Source organism: Octopus bimaculoides, chromosome 3, assembly GCF_046866305.1.
Source record: "Octopus bimaculoides isolate indiv1 chromosome 3, ASM4686630v1, whole genome shotgun sequence".
NCBI classification, from domain to species: Eukaryota; Metazoa; Mollusca; class Cephalopoda; order Octopoda; family Octopodidae; genus Octopus; species Octopus bimaculoides.
The window spans coordinates 114,853,912-114,873,370 of NC_142930.1; the positions used below are offsets into that span (position 1 = coordinate 114,853,912).

The window sequence follows — 19,459 nt, forward strand, 5'->3', positions numbered from 1 at the left end:
ATGTAACCTGCTTATTTTAATCTTCATTCTGTGATGATGTTTCTAAGCGGTCATATGCTGAACGTCCTTAGAATATCTTCATTAGTTACATGGTTCTACAACACTGCTGGCCTACACACAAAGATCTGACTCTATAATAACATAGCTCTGTCAACAGTGAGATATAGAAGAGCACCATGAAAATCAACAAAGCTAGATGTGCTCTACCAAAGATACTCGAGAAAGATTCTACAAGGTGTCCACAAGGTCTGGGCAAATGGAGTAAATAAAATCATAACATAAACAATTAAATATAAGAAATAATAATTTCTTAAAGTATGTGTTAACCCCCATGTGGGTACATGGAATAAATAAAATCATAACATAAACATTTAAATATAAGAAATAAAATTTCTTAAAGTATGTGTTAATCTCCATGTGGGTACATGGAGTAAATAAGATCATAACATAAACATTTAAATATAAGACATAATAATTTCTTAAAGTATGTGTTAATCTTCATGTACCCAGACTTTGTGGACACCCTGTATTTCAATATACAATAAAACAAATATAAATTTATGTCGTAAATAGTATACCAACTTTTTCCATTGTCTGAACCTCTCAATTGTCTTTACTTTGTCTTTGTAACTTTTTTCAAAATGAAGTAAAGCATTTTTATACATGGTTTCCAAAGTGCTTCTGAAAAATTAAGACCAAAAATTAAATTTCATTTCCATTTCTTCATTTATTTACATCTGTTTTTACATGTTATCAAAAGTTAGATGAGTATATATATTTATATATATATATATATACGAAGAGTGCTGAAAAGTTCCTGGCTTTAAGGGTATCGCAAAAGGCCTGGTTGGAGGCCCAACTTTCTGAATTCTTTTACAGGGCTTAGAAAAACTGAAGGACCACTGCAATAAGTGTGTGAATCTGAGAGGGGAATATATTGAATAAAATTATAATTAACTGATTCTCCTGTATTTTCTTTTATCCAAAATCAGGAACTTTTCAGCAATCCCTTATATATTTCTGAGGCATTGTTTCACAGCCAGGTACTCTTCCTAACCCTTAGGGAATAAGAAAAAAACTGGAAATTAAAACAGCTTGTTCTCATATTCTGTGGATAGTTAAGAACACTCTCTCATCTATCTGTCTGTCTATCTATCTATTACTTTAATCAATCAATCAATCACTCAATCAAAACAGTTTGATTCAAATTCCATGGTACTTAAGATATTAAAGCTTGTGGGGCTTATCGTCAGGCAGTGAAAATTTGAATTCCTGACGATAAGCTCCACAAGCTTTGAGACTTTAAGTACCATGGAATATGAATCAAGCTGTTTTGATCCATACATGTAACTCCTAATAAATGTGTTGAGTGTCCTTCTTCTGTTTGTCCACTCATATATATATATACTCTTTACTCTTTTACTTGTTTCAGTCATTTGACTGCAGCCATGCTGGAGCACCATCTTTAGTCGAGCAAATCGACCCCAGGACTTATTCTTTGGAAGCCTAGTACTTATTCTATCGGTCTCTTTGGCCAAACCGCTAAGTTACGGGGACGTAAACACACCACCATTGATTGTCAAGCGATGGTAGGGGGACAAACACAGACACACAAACACACATACATATATATATATATATATATATATATATATATATATATACATATATACGACGGACTTCTTTCAGTTTCCCTCTACCAAATCCACTCACGATGCTTTGGTCGGCCCGAGGCTATAGACACTTACCCAAGGTGCCACGCAGTGGGACTGAACCCCGAACCATGTGGTTGGTAAGCAAGCTACTTACCACACAGCCACTCCTGCGCCTATATATATATATATATATATATATATATATATATATATATATATATATATATATATATGTATATATATATATATATATATATATGTATATATATTTATATATATATGTATATATATATGTATATATATATGTATATATATACATACATACATACATACATACATACATACATACATACATATATATATATATGGTGTGAGCAAGGGAGCTGCGGAATGAAATCCAGGTGAAGCAGACTGGAAGTGCTGATCTCAGTGGGAATAGCAAATATTTGGACACACTAACACACACACCTACACATAAACAGAAATAGGGGACAAAATGAATGAGAAGTTATGGCAAAAATTAAATGATAAACATACCTCTTTTGATTCAGAGTTTTACTGTCAAACTCATTTGATTTCAGTTTATCTATAAGATCTTTCACATCTTTATACTGAGCTTTAGTGCTTTTGTATCTGCAAAAATCACCAACAGGGAAAATTCAATTATTATATATACCAATATAATGAAGGTTTTAAGCATTTCTTTTACTTTTTAGCTGTTACTTGTTTTAGCCATTAGACTGTGGCCATGCTGGGGCACCACCTTGATGAATTTTTAGTCAAATGAATTAACCCCAGTACTTATAATTTCTTTCTTTTTTTTAAAGCCTACTAGTTATTCTATCAGTCTCTTTTGCCAAACTGCTAAGTGATAGGGATGTAAACACACCAATATCAGTTGTCAAGCAGTGATGTAGGACAGACAGAAAGACACACAAACACATGCATACACACATACATACATAAATATACACAAGAGGTTTCTTTCAGTTTTGACTAATATTCTTCAAAGCGTTAGGTTTCATCATTGAAACATTACACAACATTGTTTTTACATCAGAGCTAAAATGCTTTCATTAAGCCATTAATATCAATTACATATATTTAGTTTTATAAGTAATGTATAATTTATATATTCTTATCAAACACTCTATTCATAAAGATTAGCATTTATTTTTATTTAATTACACGCACGTATTATTTTTGTATGTGGAGGCGCAATGGCCCAATGGTTAGGGCAGCAGACTCATGGTCGTAGGATTGCAGTTTCGATTCCTGGACCAGGTGTTGTGAGTGTTTATTGAGCGAAAACACCTAAAGCACCATGAGACTCCAGCAGTGGGTGGTGGCAAACCCTGCTGTACTCTTTCACCACAACTTTCTCTCACTCTTTCTTCCTGTTTCTGTTGTACCTGTATTTCAAAGGGCCAGCTTTGTCATACTCCGTATCATGCTGAACTGCCCCGAGAACTATGTTAAGGGTACATGTGTCATTGGAGTGCTCAACCACTTGTACGTTAATTTCACGAGCAGGCTGTTCCATTGATCGGATCAAACTGGAACTCTCGTTGTCATAACTGATGGAGTGCCACGATTTTTGTACATTCCACAATTGCTAACATCTAAGTCTGGTAATTTCTATTAAAAATTATTTTTCCATATTAAGAGGATGTCAAAATACAGGATCTGTATTACATTTAATCTCCTATAATGTAATTATTATCTTGATTTTATGCTTCCATTTCTACTTACAATGTTGCACTTATAGGTTTTTCCAGTTTTTATAGAACACTTTCTTCACATTACAAACAATTCACTTTTGGTTTCAATGTAAATTTGCAATAAAATGTATTGAAACAACGAATTGTTGATTTGATGATATAACCAATTTTTCTTTTACTCTTTTACACATTTCAATCATTTGACTGCGGCCATTCTGGAGCACCGCCTTTAGTCGAACAGATCGACCCCAGGACTTATTCTTTGTAAGCCTAGAACTTATTCTATTGGTCTCTTTTGCCAAACCGCTAAGTTTTGGGGACATAAACACACCAACATCAGTTGTCAAGTGCTGGTGGAGGGACAAACACAGACACACATAAATATATATACATATATATAAACATGTACCCGGTGCAAGCTATGGACACATAAGAGGTGCAGCAACATCAAAGGCAGGTTAACTAGCAAGTTAGTTTTTGTTTGTGGCAGATGTTCAGGTGCAATAAAGACTGCAAACAAACAGGAAACAACTTCTATCTCATTCCAGGGTGAAAAACTAGAGGTAGTCGATAGCTTCCGCTATCTGGGCGACCAAGTTAGTAGTGGGGGTGGGTGCGCTGAAAGTGTAGCTGCTAGAATAAGAATAGCCTGGGCAAAGTTTAGAGAGCTCTTACCCCTGCTGGCGACAAAGGGACTCTCACTCAGAGTAAAAGGCAGACTGTATGACGCATGCGTACGAACAACCATGCTACATGGCAGTGAAACATGGGCTGTAACTGCTGAGGACATACGTAAGCTCGCAAGGAATGAAGCCAGTATGCTCCGTTGGATGTGTAATGTCAATGTGAATACCCGTCAGAGTGTAAGTATCTTGAGAGAAAAGCTGAACATTAGAAGCATCAGTTGTGGCGTGCAAGAGAGACGATTGCGCTGGTATGGACATGTGGTGAGAATGGAGGAGGATAGCTGCGTGAAAAAGTGCCACACCCTAACAGTTGAGGGAACCCGTGGAAGAGGTAGGCCCAGGAAGACCTGGGCTGAGGTGGTGAGGCAAGACCTTCGTACATTGGGCCTCACCGAGGCGATGACTACGGACCGAGACCTTTGGAAATGGGCTGTGCGCGAGAAGACCCGGCAAGCCAAGTAAGATCGTTGCCAGTGCCCCTGGACTGGTTCTTGTGCGGGTGGCACATGAGATGCACCATTTTGAGCGTGGCCGTTGCCAGTACCGCCTGACTGGCTCCTGTAGGATTTTCGAGCGAGATCGTTGCCAGTACCCCTGGACTGGCTTGTGCGGGTGGCACATAAAAGACACCATTTCGAGCGTGGCCGTTTTCGTGCGGGTGACACGTAAAAGCACCCACTACACTCTCTGAGTGGTTGGCGTTAGGAAGGGCATCCAGCTGTAGAAACTCTGCCAAATCGGACTGGAGCCTGGTGTTGCCATCCGGTTTCACCAGTCCTCAGTCAAATCGTCCAACCCATGCTAGCATGGAAAGCGGACGTTAAACGATGATGATGATGATGATGATATATATATATATATATATATATATATATATATATATATATATATATATATATATATATATATATATATATATATATATAGTCTGTTAAAGTCTGTCATACCAGCCATGACGAAGGGAAATAGCCCTGAAACTCGAGTCGCCTTTATATATTTATATTTATATTTATATATTTGATCCTTTATATTGAACACTCAATATTTCATCTACATTCAATACTTTCTTTCATGGTGCCATCCATTTTTATTTTATTTTATTTTATTTTATATATTGTATATTCCATATTCTATACCCCCACATTGGTTCTGCAGGAATATAAATAAAACATAAAAAACAGACAGTGTTGGAACTCTTTTAAACAAAATAATATATTCCTCTATACACAATCATACAAAAAAAAAAACACCTTTTTTGTATTTATTTTTACTCGCATATATATATATACATATATATACATGCATATATACATATATCATCATCATCATCATCATCATCGTTTAACGTCCGCTTTCCATGCTAGCATGGGTTGGACGATTTGACTGAGGACTGGTGAAACCGGATGGCAACACCAGGCTCCAATCTAAATTTGGCAGAGTATACATATATATACAAATATATAGATATATATGCATATATATATATATATATATATATATATGCTTATACACACACACACATACACACATATATATATGCTTATACACACACACACATACACACACACACATACACACACACACATATATATATATATATATATATATCCCTGTTCCATGTTGATATAGATTCATCAGTTTGACAGGATTTGATTGAGCAGAAGACTACACTGTGCTCCAGTGTCTTGCTTTAGTATGGTTTCTATGGTTGGACGCCCTTTCTAATGTCAGCCATTGGATGCTTTTTGCATGGTAACAGCATTTGTGAGGTTACCATGAAGCTTGTAAGACTAAGATTGTATTTGACTGAGTGGGATTACAGTAGAGAAGAAGGTGATTTTATGCTACAAAATGAGGGGTTAGAGGGTGAGAGAAGGGTCCAGAACAGTACAGATTTCTTGTCATTAAGGAGCTACGTGGTTACTCACATTATAGAAGACAGGTTGGGAGCAACCAAGATGGGGTTGGAGAATGGCCAGGGCTAGGCTGGAGTGTGGTCAGGGTGGAGTTAACCACAACTAATTTAATCCCATGAAAACAGCTATGAAGGAACCCCTAAAAGATAAAGAGTAAAAAGGTGATTAAGTACACTGGTAAAATAACATACCTCTATCATTGTTTATTATGGGGGACATTTGGATTAAAAACAAACAAAACAGTGATGAATGAATCAGTGAATAATGAATCATCTCCATGTTCTTTGTAAATGGAATGAATAGTGGATTCATTGACCACAAACTCACATCCCATAGCAGTGAAGCTTCCACAAACATGCACCTTTTCGATCCTTTCTACCTTTATATTTTTTTCTGTTTACTGGTGGCAAGTTGCTGTGTACGAGTCTGTAAATCTGTATGAAAAATGATCAACTCTACAGCCCAGCCATATCATCACAAGCAATAGTCAGTGCAGTCTGGGTAGCTAAGCATTGTGGGTAGTCAGTGGGGCATATTTTTACAGCACAAGCAGACTCATCGACTCATGTTATCACAGATCTATCTGTGATAAGCATAACATGATACACAGTTGAATGTATTGTGTTCTCCCAGATCAGTTACAAGTGAATAAGTGACAAACAAGGCTACTTGTGCCAGTGATATGTTATTAATTCATGTTAATCAATATTTAATGAAAATATAATTCTCCAAGACAGTACTTACAACTGATTAGGATTGGTATCAAATGAAAGGCTTTCACAATTATGGATATTCTGAGCCTTGTCCTTTACAATTTCCTTGACAAAGAAAAAAAAAACAAAAACAAAGATAAATAAATGTATAATGGAATCAATATATGATCATTACTCTTTTGCTTGTTTCAGTCATTTGACTGTGGCCATGCTGGAGCATCGCCTTTAGCCGAGCTAATCGACCACAGGACTTATTCTTTGTAAGCCTTGTACTTATTCTATCAGTCTATTTTGCCGAACTGCTAAGTTACAGGGACGTAAACATACCAGCATCGGTTGTCAAGTGATGTTAAGGGGGGGGGGGAACAGACACTCAAACATATACACACATACATATATATATGCATATATAAGACGGGTTTCTTTCAGGTTCCGTCTACCAAATCCACTCACAAGGCTTTGGTCAGCCCGAGGTTATAGTAGAAGACACTTGCCCAAGATGCCACGCAGTGGGGCTAAACCCAGAACCATGTGGTTGGTAAGCAAGCTACTTACCACACAGCCACTCCTACGCCTATAGTTTACTTTTTCACTGTCATACAAATATGACAGTTTTGAAATAAGAAGTTATCTAATGATAAACAGAAAATGAGAGTTAAAGTTAGTAATGTGAGGGACTGAAGGCTTGTTACTGCAATATTCATCCAGAAACAAAATCTTTTTTGGACATGCTATTTTAACCCTCTCAGACCAAGGCTTCTTAGTATAAATTTACCTTCCACCTGGGCTCCTGAGCTAAAAAATAAATAGTTGCATATACAGCTCAAGAGTAATGATTGCAGGCAAACTAATTGAGAGAATCACAAAATAACATTCAGGAGAATAATTATAATAAGCCTATCTCTCAACCACCATATTAGTTCACCCAAATCACTACATTCTTCATCACTTTCACCAGTTTCATTGTCTGATTCACTCTCATTGATGGTGTAAGTGTAAACTCTTCTTCCAAAGAATAAATATCAATGCAAAGAGTCAAGATATTGCTAATTTGTAAAGCAAAATGCTGGGTTCATAACATGCACATTTCATTGCAAAAATTCTTTGTTTTTCGAGTAAAAACAAAAGTAAGCAACAGCTAGGGGGGGGGGGGCACCATTAACAATGATTCATAAACACACTTGACTACAAAGCAGCAATGTGATCAGTTGTCTAATTTTTTTCCTATATTCGTTGTTCATTACCATTTTAGCAGAAGCCAAACAGAGATGACATTTAAGCTCTTCTTGCTGTAGCAGGAACTTGGCTTGTTGTTGGCACTCCGTCGCTTACGACGCTGAGGGTTCCAGTTGATCCGATCAACGGAACAGCCTGCTCGTGAAATTAACGTGCAAGTGGCTGAGCACTCCACAGACACGTGTGCCCTTAACGTAGTTCTTGGGGATATTCAGCATGACACAGTATGACAAGGCTGACCCTTTGAATTATAGGCACAACAGAAACAGGAAGTTAGAGTGAGAGAAAGTTGTGGTGGAAGAGTAAAGCAGGGTTTGCCACCATCCCCTGCCGGAGCCTCGTGAAGCTTTAGGTGTTTTCGCTCAATAAACACTCACAACACCGGGTCTGGGAATCGAAACTGCGATCCTATGACTGCGAGTCCGCTGCCCTAACCACTGGGCCATTGCGCCTCCACAGGAACTTGGCATAACAGGGTTAAACACAGCATGTCCATAAGATATATAAGATATGGTATCTCTGAATAAATATTGTTGTAATTTACCTATTAATGTCTTGGCTATTTTAACTGAATATGTAGAAGGTAATTTTAATTTAGTAGCAGATATATGTAGATATATAATATATATATATTAATATTAAGGAAAATGAAGAATTTGAATATTCAGACTTTCTGCTTGGTTTATTCATGGTAATTGTCAAACAGGTTTTGATTGTATCAGCATTTTGAGGTTCGCTTTCACTACTTTATCCCATGTCTTCCTAGGCATCTCTCTTCAACAAGTTCCATCTATTTTAAGTGACCAACACTTCTTTATTCAGCTGTTCTCATCTGTACACATCACATGACCAAATCAGCGCAGTACAAAAGTATCATACAATCTGCTTTGTCTCTGAGAGAAAGACATCTTATGACCAACAGAGTTAATAGCTCTCTGAACTTTCTCCAGCCTATTCTTATTCTAATAATGATACTTCAGAACATCTACCACTGCTAATTTGGTCACCCAGGTAACTGACATTATCAACTACCTCTAGGGAGCCTCGATGGCATTTGAAAGAATCCATTTCCTGTGTGTCTGTAGTATTTGTTGCTCCAATACATCTTCCACATACAAACATTGCTATCTCTATTAATCTTCCCGTGATTCTACTGCACTTCTTGTGTGTCCATACCTTGCACTGGTACTCACACTCACACTCACACACACAGAGTGAGACAGAGAGTTATATATACGCATAAAATATATATACATACAAATGTGTACACGTGTACACAGATAAACTTACTGAAAGTTCAAAGTTCTTTATTAGTTCTTCACAGGTCAGCATTTCTGATAATGTTAATGAGCTGTAAAAGAAACAAAACTGAAAAGATCAAGCTTCAAATAACATATTGTTGTTTGAGGTAAGTGAGAATTTATGGAAATTACAAAACATTATAAATTCTATGAAAGCACATGAGGAAGCCGCAAGTAGATGCTAGAAGTAGCAGGCAAAACTAACTTAAATCATGCCCTACTGTCTTAAGAAAGAAAAGGTATGGATTATGTAATCATACACATATAATGATATGTCATGGTCATAGCTGGAGCATCTCTTAATATATACCTGTTATACCTGGGTAGATGCGAAGCTTAACAACTACAACAAATTGCAACTACAACAAATTGCAACTATCTTGGTTAATTACTGGTGAAGCAGTACCACTTTAATGGTTTCTTTTCCAATACACATTCGTGTGTATGTGTGTTTGTATCTTGATGAAGTGTTTTTCCCAATAAAATGGTTGCACATTGGCAATTTAGCACGTCCTTTTGGGGGACAACTAAAATATGTTATATGGTTAATTCATTAGTAATGAATAACTATGATGATACAGAGAGTTCACAGTGTCTTCAACAAAAGATTTATTGTAACACAGTGAAAATGTACACATACAAATGGAAGTCCACTTCAAACGTATTCTTACAAGTGGAAACTCAATTCAAAGAAACGTGTTAATACTAAGAACAGTTGAATGCTGGTTGCAATTCACTTAAGAATTTGTTGAGTGTGTGTTGCCAGACTTAAAGTCAACATAACAAATTGACACTAGAATAAGTCAAAGGAAAGTACTTATCTAATGACTGCTTGTATTGTCTGCCACTGGTACGTAATGTGAGAACAAGAGAGAGTTTCAAGTCCCAAAGAAATTAGTTTAGCTAGTTTCAGCTGCCATGCTGGACTTGCAAAAGTAGATCAGTCATAAAAGAAATGTTCTGCATGAGTCGACATGTGTATCCATATAGAGCAAAAATGCAACTGGTTTGAACATGGAGATGACTGTCTTTATAGCTATGCGTTTCAGTGCCGCCTAGCTACCAACTCAAAGTAGATAAAACTTATCACATTAATGATGTCACTGGTGTTCACACACCTAAATGACCCTCCCCCAAACCGTAGGTAGTAAGAAAGGTCAATATGCGAAGGAGTTAATGTAGGCTAAGAAAGAGTTAAACCAAAATCATGGGAAAAAGTGATTACAGAAGCTGGCAAAGCAGAAGCAATGCATGCAAACACAATATTTATAAAATTAAATGTAAAGAACATGTTATACAACAGAGCAAATACAAAAATGCAACAAAACAGTTAAAATTTGCGATTTGTACATGAATTGTTGTACCTACAGGAACAAATATAAAGAGATTTAGAAAGTTTGCTTGGCCAACATGTGGTACGACCTGCACACGTGACGTAAGGTTTGGAAGGTGGTGTGGAAGGTGTTTGCGAAGGTATTGTAAATGTGGGGAGGGGTAAAGCTCAGGTGTATGAGCGTCAGTATATGCCTTCTTGAGTCTATTCCCAGATATAGTTGTATTTTTTTTCCATTAAGGTCTACTATAAACACTTTGTCTGTGCGATTAAGAATCCAGTAAGGTCCAGAGTATGGAGCTGTGAGAGGACGCGTCACCGCATCATTGCAGATGAACACATGGGTCCATGTAGAAGTGTCCTTATGAATTGCAGATTTCATATCCACCAACAAGGAATAGTGGTGCAGGAAATCCACTCCCGGTATTGGATACAGTAGATCTGCTACAATGAAAATCCATCTGAAATCTCTACGAAGAGACAAATCCAAAGTTAGAGAGACCTGTCCATAGGTGCGGATAGTAGAATGGTTAACTGCATATAAAGACACGTCAGACAGTTGGGGTTTAGAAGAAGTAAACCATAAAGGCCAAATACTGACACTGGCTCCTGTGTCAACCATGAAATATTTGGAAAAGTTGATATCCTTAACAAAAAATGCATGATGCAGAGTATTTCTAGTTGTAGGGATGGCTGATGTGCTCAGAGTCACCCTGTAAATAAACTTTATCACATTAATGATGTCACCAGTGTTCACACACGCCTACAGCACAACCATTAGAGTGTGAGACAAAAAGCCTTCTGATATTTGTTCAGGTTGTTTACTTGCTGGGGTCAAATCCGACTAAAGTGATCTTTGCCTTTCTTCTTTTCAAGATCAATAAAATAAAATACCAGTAAAATACAGGGCTTAAGATTATTATGTAACACACCTCCTCTCAAATTTCAGGCCTTGTACCAATTTTGGAAATTATTATTATGAATAAAAGTATCATTAATCTTCTTTCCTCTTCCTCAAGACAACTCAAATGCTCCTTACAGTTGACTTGCAGTTTGTACGATGTTCCATAGCTGCAGGCAAATTTCTCAACTATATCTTTGTGTTTTGATCAAAGTGAGGCCTTCCTTTAGATTCTTTTGCATGAATAGGCTTCCATAGCAACAACAGGCCTACTACTTAATCCTTGTTTCTGATATTAATAATTGTTCTAAATGTATGAGTTTACAAAATTGTCCAACTGATTATAGTTTGAAATTAGAGGGGAAAATACAGTTAAGAAAACAAGCTATCATATTATAAAGGAAAGATGTGTTATTTATGAGTTTTCAGCTCCTCAACATGGTTTCTTCAAAGGAGGGAAAAACATGAAGGAAAGGAAGGGAAGAGTTATCCAATAAGCAATCATAAAACAAACTTACTTCAGTATACAAACTGCATGATAGATGTGATCATAGGTTCTGACATTGCATTTAAACTCTTTCTTAATTCTGTGTAGAATAGAACATACGTCTTTTGCATAAGAAAGTATTGTGCTACTGCTTGGTACAATTTCTGCCAGTGTAAAATATATAAGATTTTAACTAAAGATTTCAACTATAATTGAGAGAAAAAAATCTGTATCTCTTCAATAGTAACCTAGCAATTTTTCTTTTTTCCCTTTTGTAATACTTTACAGAATATCACTGCAAAAGGTATGTAATCAGTTGACTGTTATATTCTGTAAGATCTAATAACTATTGGCTAATAACTACAGCCCAATGATGTAACCCTGCACTCTTCAGAGTAAACAGTTATATCATCATCATCATCATCATCATTATCATCATCATTTAATGTCTGCTTCCAAGCGCTGGCATGGGTTGGACAGTTTGACATGGAGCTGGCTAGCAAGGAGCTGTCCAGACTCCAGCTGTCTGTTAAGGCATGATTTATTTCTACCACTGGATGTCCTTCTTAGTGCCATGTGTATAAATGTGTGTGAGTGTATGTGTGTGTGTAGTTGTGCATGTGTGTGTATGTATGTGCTTTGAGTTTCTGTTTCTTTGTTTTCACATCATGCAATATTTGTAAACAAGCAACGCCATCATACGAGTGATATTGCTTGTTTCTAAAGAAGTCAGTTGTGTGCATGGTGTGTGTGTGTGTGTGTGTGTGTATTAATTGAAGTGCACAGTATTATATATCCATTACAGCCAACCATACCAATTTGTTTTGCATGGTGGTGGTGGTGGTGGTGGGGGGTTCAACAGGATTAACAGCTTGGTTATGTAACCCTGTGCTCACTCAGAGGAAATATTTCAACTGGAAACAAGTGGGGGCTGGAGACAAGAAGGGGCATTCAGCCATAGAATATCTGCCTCAATGAATTCCATCTGATCCATGCAAGTGGAGAAAAGTGGATGTTAAAATGATGATGGTGATTATCATGATGTTGAATATAACTGGGTTACTAAGAACTTTGTCTTCTTGTTCCTTTTAATTTTTATTGGTTTCAGTTATTGAACTGCAACCATGCTGGGTCACCATTTTGAAGGGTTTAGTTGCTTAAATGAAACCCGTTACTTTTTGTCCAAGTGTCATACTTACTCTTCCAGTCTGTTTTGATGAACTGCTAAGGCACAGGAATGCAAATGAACAAACACCGGATGTCAAGCAGTGAAGACGAAGACAAATATAAATACAAACACAAACTCACACATGCATCCAAACACACAAACAGATACATAGAGTTACATATACACACACATGTATATGTATATATATATATATATATATATATATATATATATATATATACACACACATGTATATGTATATATATATATATATATATATATATACATACCAGCGTTACCTTACTGGCACGTGAAAAAATATTCAAGTGACGTCGTTGCCAGTGCCACTGGACTGGCTCCTGTGCAGGTGGCACGTAAAAGCACCCACTACATTCTCGGAGTGGTTGGCATTAGGAAGGGCATCCAGCTGTAGAAACTCTTCCAGATCAGATTGGAGCCTGGTGCAGCCATCTGCTTCACCAGTCCTCAGTCAAATTATCCAACCCATGCCAGCACGGAAAGCGGATGTTAAACGATGATGATGATGATATATATATACATAACTGGCTTCTTTCAGTTTCCATCTACCAAATCCACTCACAAGGCTTTAGTTGGCCTGTGGCTACATAAACACTTGCCCAAGGTGCTAAGCATTGAGGTTGAAACCAAGGTCACATGGTGAAGCAGAAAGCTTTTTATCCATACAGCTGTGTCTGTAGGACAAGACAATAGGTGTACAAGTCTGGTGGATGGTGGTCGCTAAGCAGTCATCTGGTGCTGTGAAGCACTTTGGGCAAGAATCTTCGATTATGTTTTGTGAGTGAAATTGGCAGAGGGAAACTGTGTGAAACTCTGCTATGTGTGTGTGTGTGTGTGTGTGTGTGTGTCTATGTGTTTGTCACACCATACCACTGCTTGACAACTGGTATTGGTTTGTTATGTAGTAATTCTGGTTACCAAACTGGTGAGAATGTCGAATACAAAAGACTGGAAATGATTGGCCATAAATAGGCTTTACTCTTCTAAGAACAAGGGTATGGTATCCATCGTTAGTTATTTTAGGCATGAACCTTGCTGAACAGGAGTCAGCCATGTTTAAATATCATTCCAAAGCCTTGTTTTGACTGGCTTTTGAGATGATGGAAATAACTGTGAGTAGTAATAATAACAGTAATTACTACCACATGTTTATGTCCTGTAACTTAGCAGTTTGCAAAACAGAAACGAATAGAATAAGTACCAAATTTGAAAAAAAAAAAAATGTATTTGGATCAATTTGCTTGACAAAAATGATTCAAGGTAGACCCCCACCCCCAGCATGGATGCCACCCAGAGACTGAAATGAGTAAAAGACCAAATATTTTTCTTACCACAACAAATTTCAAATTCCCTCAAAATACAAAAAAAATCATCTCCAATAAACAGACTTAACCCATTACCCAGCTTAACACTGGAACCTGGCACCTTGGCTGTCTTTAGCTGAGTTCCCTCTGTTGGAAGTATTCAAGCCAGTTTTATGACTTGATTTTCTTTCCTCTTTCTTGCCAGGTTCAGAGGTCCAGTAAGGGTTTCATAAGCACTGCCTTCACTCTTGACCCAACAACAGAAATAAAACACTAAGGTAGATAGACAATACCTCAGAACAACTACTACAAAAGCATATTCTATGAATGAAAACGTATTTCTCTTACTTAAATAAAACATATAAAAAACATTTACACACAAAAAAATGTCTTAGGATGCACATCTTCAACAATACTGGCACTCCATCGGTTATGATGACAAGAGGTCCAGCTGATCCAATCAATGGAACAGTTTGTTCTAGATATTAATGTGCAAGTGGCTGAGCACTCCAGAGACATGTGTATCCTTAATGTAGTTTTCCGCGAGATTCAGTGTGACAAGGCTAGCCTTTTGAAAGTGGACTGGAACAATGTGAAACAAACTATCTTGCCTAAGGACACAATGCACCATCGAGAATCAAACTCATGACGCTATAATCAAGAGCTAAATACCCTAACCAATGAGCCATGTGCCTTCACTACATCTTTAATAACAATAATTGCTGAAGAACAACAACTGTCGTCCTCTCGCTGAGTTCACCTTGGTTGTCTCTGATGAGGTTGACAACCAGCATTTATGGGTTTACAGAAATAGACCAGACAATGGAGAGACTGCAACAAGTCCTAATCATTACACTGCACTTTATACAATTCATCACTGCACATTGGAAAGCACAGCTTTACTCTTCTAAGAACAAGGGTTTGGTAGCCATCATTAGTTGTTTTAGTCATGAACCTTGCTGAACAGGAGTCAGCCATGTTTAGATATCATTCCAAAGCCTCGTTTTCGACTGGCTGTTGAGATTATGGAGATAACTGTGAGTAGTAATAATAACAGTAATTATTACCACATGTTTATGTCCTGTCACAGGTAATCTGCGATCCATGGCACTTTCTGACTGACACACTTAACAGAAAAAATAAAACCATCTTCAATTTTCTTAGGAGTGTGGCATGCCTGTTTGGCAGAATATTTAGTGTTGAAGAATACCTTGAAGAATTTCTTTCAGTTTTTTTGGTTTTAAATTCAAATCTCGTCAAGGTCATCTTTGTAGTTCATCTTTCTGGGGTTGATAACAAAAAAAAGAACCAAGTCAAATACTTAATTCAATAGAAATGGCTGTTCACTAAGAACAAATTTAAGCCCTTGGGCCTACATAAAAGATCCATCATCATTATCATAATTTAATGTCCGTTTTCCATGCTGGCATGGGCAGGACAGTTTGACAAGAGCTGGCCAGGCCCCAACTGTCTGTTTTGGTATGGTTTCTACAACTGAATTCCTTTCCTAATGCCAGCCACTTTACCAAGTGTACTAGTTGCTTTTCATGTGGCACCAGTTTTATATGCGAGCAGGCGTGGGTGCTTTTTATATGGCATCAGCACATTAAAAGAAAAATTGGTAGTATCTGTTTTGTTCTTGGAGTATTTTTAGTGTCATTTTTATTCATTGATGGTGTTGTTGCTTTGATCTCTTTGGTGCCTGCTGTAAACTTCAGTTTCTAGAATCATCCATCTTTGTTCTAAGAATAAGTCATATGCAGGTTAACTTCATCTGTCACCTTTCTGTGGTTAGTAAACTAGGGAATAAGTAAGGTATATGAAATAGCATACAACATAAATTCTCAATTTATTGAAATTCTCTTTACCTATAGAGGAATGACAGTAGAAACAAACTCTATTGGGGGAGAGACAATCAAAATCTCCAAAGTTGACAATCAAAATCTCCAAAGTTGACAAGCTATTAAGGTAAAGGATAGGCTTAGTATCCAATCATTTACCCAGCAGCCAAAGAACTATATATGTATATTCTAAAAGAGTGGAACACAATCAGGACTGAGGTAATTTGTATGAATTAAACAAAAATGCTAAAAGAACTATCTGAGAGAGGCCTTGGGGCATGTAAATGAACAACATGGACAATGAATACAGGTATATCAAATACCATACAACAAATTCTTGAATAATTGAAATTATTTCTGCCTCAAAGAGATGTGACCGAATTACCAAATTACAATCCAGACTCGATCCACATGAGAAATGGAGATAAAATCAAGAATTTTAAAAAATCTCCAAAGCTGACAAGCTATTAAATAAAAGAACAAGTTCATTAACTTGAAATAAGAGGACATTCTTGGACTTTGGATTTTGGAGAATTCTTGAATGTTGAGATTATCCCTCTTTCTCATGTGGAGCTGATATTTTGAAAACCATTTGGTACATCCTCTAGAGGTAGAGTGTTAATAAATCAAGAATATTTGAAGTAAGGTATTTGGCGAAAGCAAAATCGTGATGGCACCTGTACCAGTAAATTACTAAGAGCACCGTCCGAGCGTGATCGTTGCCAGAGCACCAGCTGTCTGCCTTCCGTGCCAGTGGCATGTAGATAGCACCATTTGAGTGTGGCCATTACCAATGTCGCCTTCCTGGCACGTGAAAAGACATTTGAGCGAGTTCGTTGCCAGTACCGCTGGACTGGCCCCTGTGCAGGTGGCACATAAAATACACCATTTCAAGTGTGACCATTGCCAGTACCTCCTGACTGGCCTTCGTGCCGGTGGCACATAAAAGCACCCACTACACTCTCGGAGTGGTTGGCGTTAGGAAGGGCATCCAGCTGTAGAAATTCTACCAAATCAGATTGGAGCTTGGTGTAGCCATCTGGTTCACCAGTCCTCAGTCAAATCGTCCAACCCATGCTAGCATGGAAAGCAGATGTTAGACGATGATGATGTATTTGTCTATATTGTTCAAATACATGTCATAGGCCATTCCGAGTTATTCCTCTAAACTCATTCTTGTTTAAATGTAGTAACGCATGATCTATATGTGGATCCTCAAAAACAAACATGAAAAGTACACCCAGTGAAATGCAATCAACAGAAAGGGGAAAACGTAATCTTACCCTTTAAATATGATGAATTGTCTAGTTCAATATACACGGGGCATTTTTCGATGAGAAGCAAAGGCTTTTTCTTTTTGTTGGATGTAAAATATGAAATAGCAGTGGAGTCAGAAGTCACTTCAATAAAATTGAAAAATAACATTTGTTCATCTGATCTAATGTTGAATTCTTTCGCAATTTTGTCTTTCAGATATGGAATTCTGTGAACAAAAATTATATACATTATAAAATAAGTTATATTATATACTATGTATGTGTGTGTGTGTATGTATGTATGTATATATATATATATATATATATATATATATATATATATATATATATCTTGTATATACAGTAAGGTATATAATTACCACTGTCTGAGTTAGAACTCTACTTTTTGGTTATCATTATCACAAGAGATAATAATAAATACCAATTATACGTTTGTATCAAAGCAAAAAAATGCAATCCATCACTTTACTGCTGGAAAAAAAAAGCAGAAATATGGAATGGCCAAATCTGGAATGTGTTTGGTCAAAGGTTTGTTCAGTCAGCATTGATCCAGTCTAGTCTAAACAACAATAAACAGAAAAAGAAAATCGATATTTACTTTGCATTCTTATCCAGGTAACACGTGACCAATCTTCCAGTGGATGGCTGGAATATAGATATATCTCTTTTATTCAAAATGTTATCAATTTTGTTAAGGTAATCCTGTATACTGGCACTGTCATTGGATGTTATAAACAAATGTCTGATAATCTTCTCAAATTTTCTCTTCATAATACTGAAAATATAAAGTGATTTTGTACATAGATAAGAAAGTCTCAAATTTATCAAAGAATGATAAATAACAGTATATATCTGATGCAATTTCTGAAGAACATCAATAAAATAATGATGACTTGCATATTTATTTGTAATACACTCTGGCAAATTTGAATGTGAATATATTAATCAAGTGTTATGAACATACTTGATTTATTAGCTCAAGGGTCTCTAGAACACCTGGGATTTCAACATCATTATGAGTCTTCAATCAAAGGCACCCAGACTAATGAATCAACAAAAGTTTTTGTTTGTAACTTCCTTGAACAACCTGTTTACTGTCCCAGAGTCCCTTGTGCTAATGAACTGAGTGTTATGAGCACACATTCATCATAAAATGAGTTGTTCTTCAGTGACAAAACACAACAGCAATTTGCTGTATTAAGCATAAACATGTGAGTCGTCTATTTGATTCATACTGTTTATTGTACACATGAGGATTTATTGATAAGAGAAATGTGAAATTGTTGCAAATGAGAATTGAGACCGAGTCATAAGAGGAAGGATAATACCCATGATCGTATTTTGTAGAACTTCTGAAATTGGAAGTGAGAAGAGTGGTAAAAAAAAAAATTTTTTTAATTCCTAAATTATGAGTCAACATTAGTGTGGAGATCTGTTATGAATGTTTGCCACAGATTAGACTCTGCTACAAGCACCTAAAGGTTAGATGGTAGTGTTAAGGTGGGCAATGATCTTAGTCACCCACCCAAGTTGCAGTTCGTTGAGATCTTACCTCTTCTCTACTTTTTGTGGTTCACAGTTAAGAGAAAATCATCATCACCATCATCATCATCATCATCATCATCATCATCATCACCACCACCACCACCACCACCACCACCAGACCACCAGTACCACCCCACCACCAGCATTATTATTTAATGATCATGTTCTGTACTAAAATGGGTTGGATACAAGGAAAATATATTAAAAAAAACCCCAAAAAAGTACAGAAGAGAGTATTGTCTTCCTAACAGCAAAAACCTGAAAAAAATGACTTCCAAGATCACTGAGCAGTTAAATGCATTCTACTAGAGGTGTCTCTGCAGAATATTCAAGATC

The 19,459-nt window shown here is 36.8% G+C and overlaps 1 protein-coding gene across 1 annotated transcript in view; it reads right to left on the bottom strand.

Moving 5' to 3' along the window:
* LOC106873186 (uncharacterized) overlaps nt 1–19,459 on the bottom strand; it is a 32,078-nt gene that overhangs the window by 630 nt on the left and 11,989 nt on the right. Inside the window, exons 6-12 of the mRNA XM_089348401.1 lie at nt 18,177–18,353; nt 17,585–17,784; nt 11,981–12,113; nt 9,218–9,278; nt 6,723–6,796; nt 2,193–2,288; nt 583–681 (exon numbers count right to left, since the gene is read on the bottom strand). Coding sequence (XP_089204527.1) covers nt 583–681; nt 2,193–2,288; nt 6,723–6,796; nt 9,218–9,278; nt 11,981–12,113; nt 17,585–17,784; nt 18,177–18,353 — 840 coding nt within the window. The remainder of the gene's footprint in view (nt 1–582; nt 682–2,192; nt 2,289–6,722; nt 6,797–9,217; nt 9,279–11,980; nt 12,114–17,584; nt 17,785–18,176; nt 18,354–19,459) is intronic.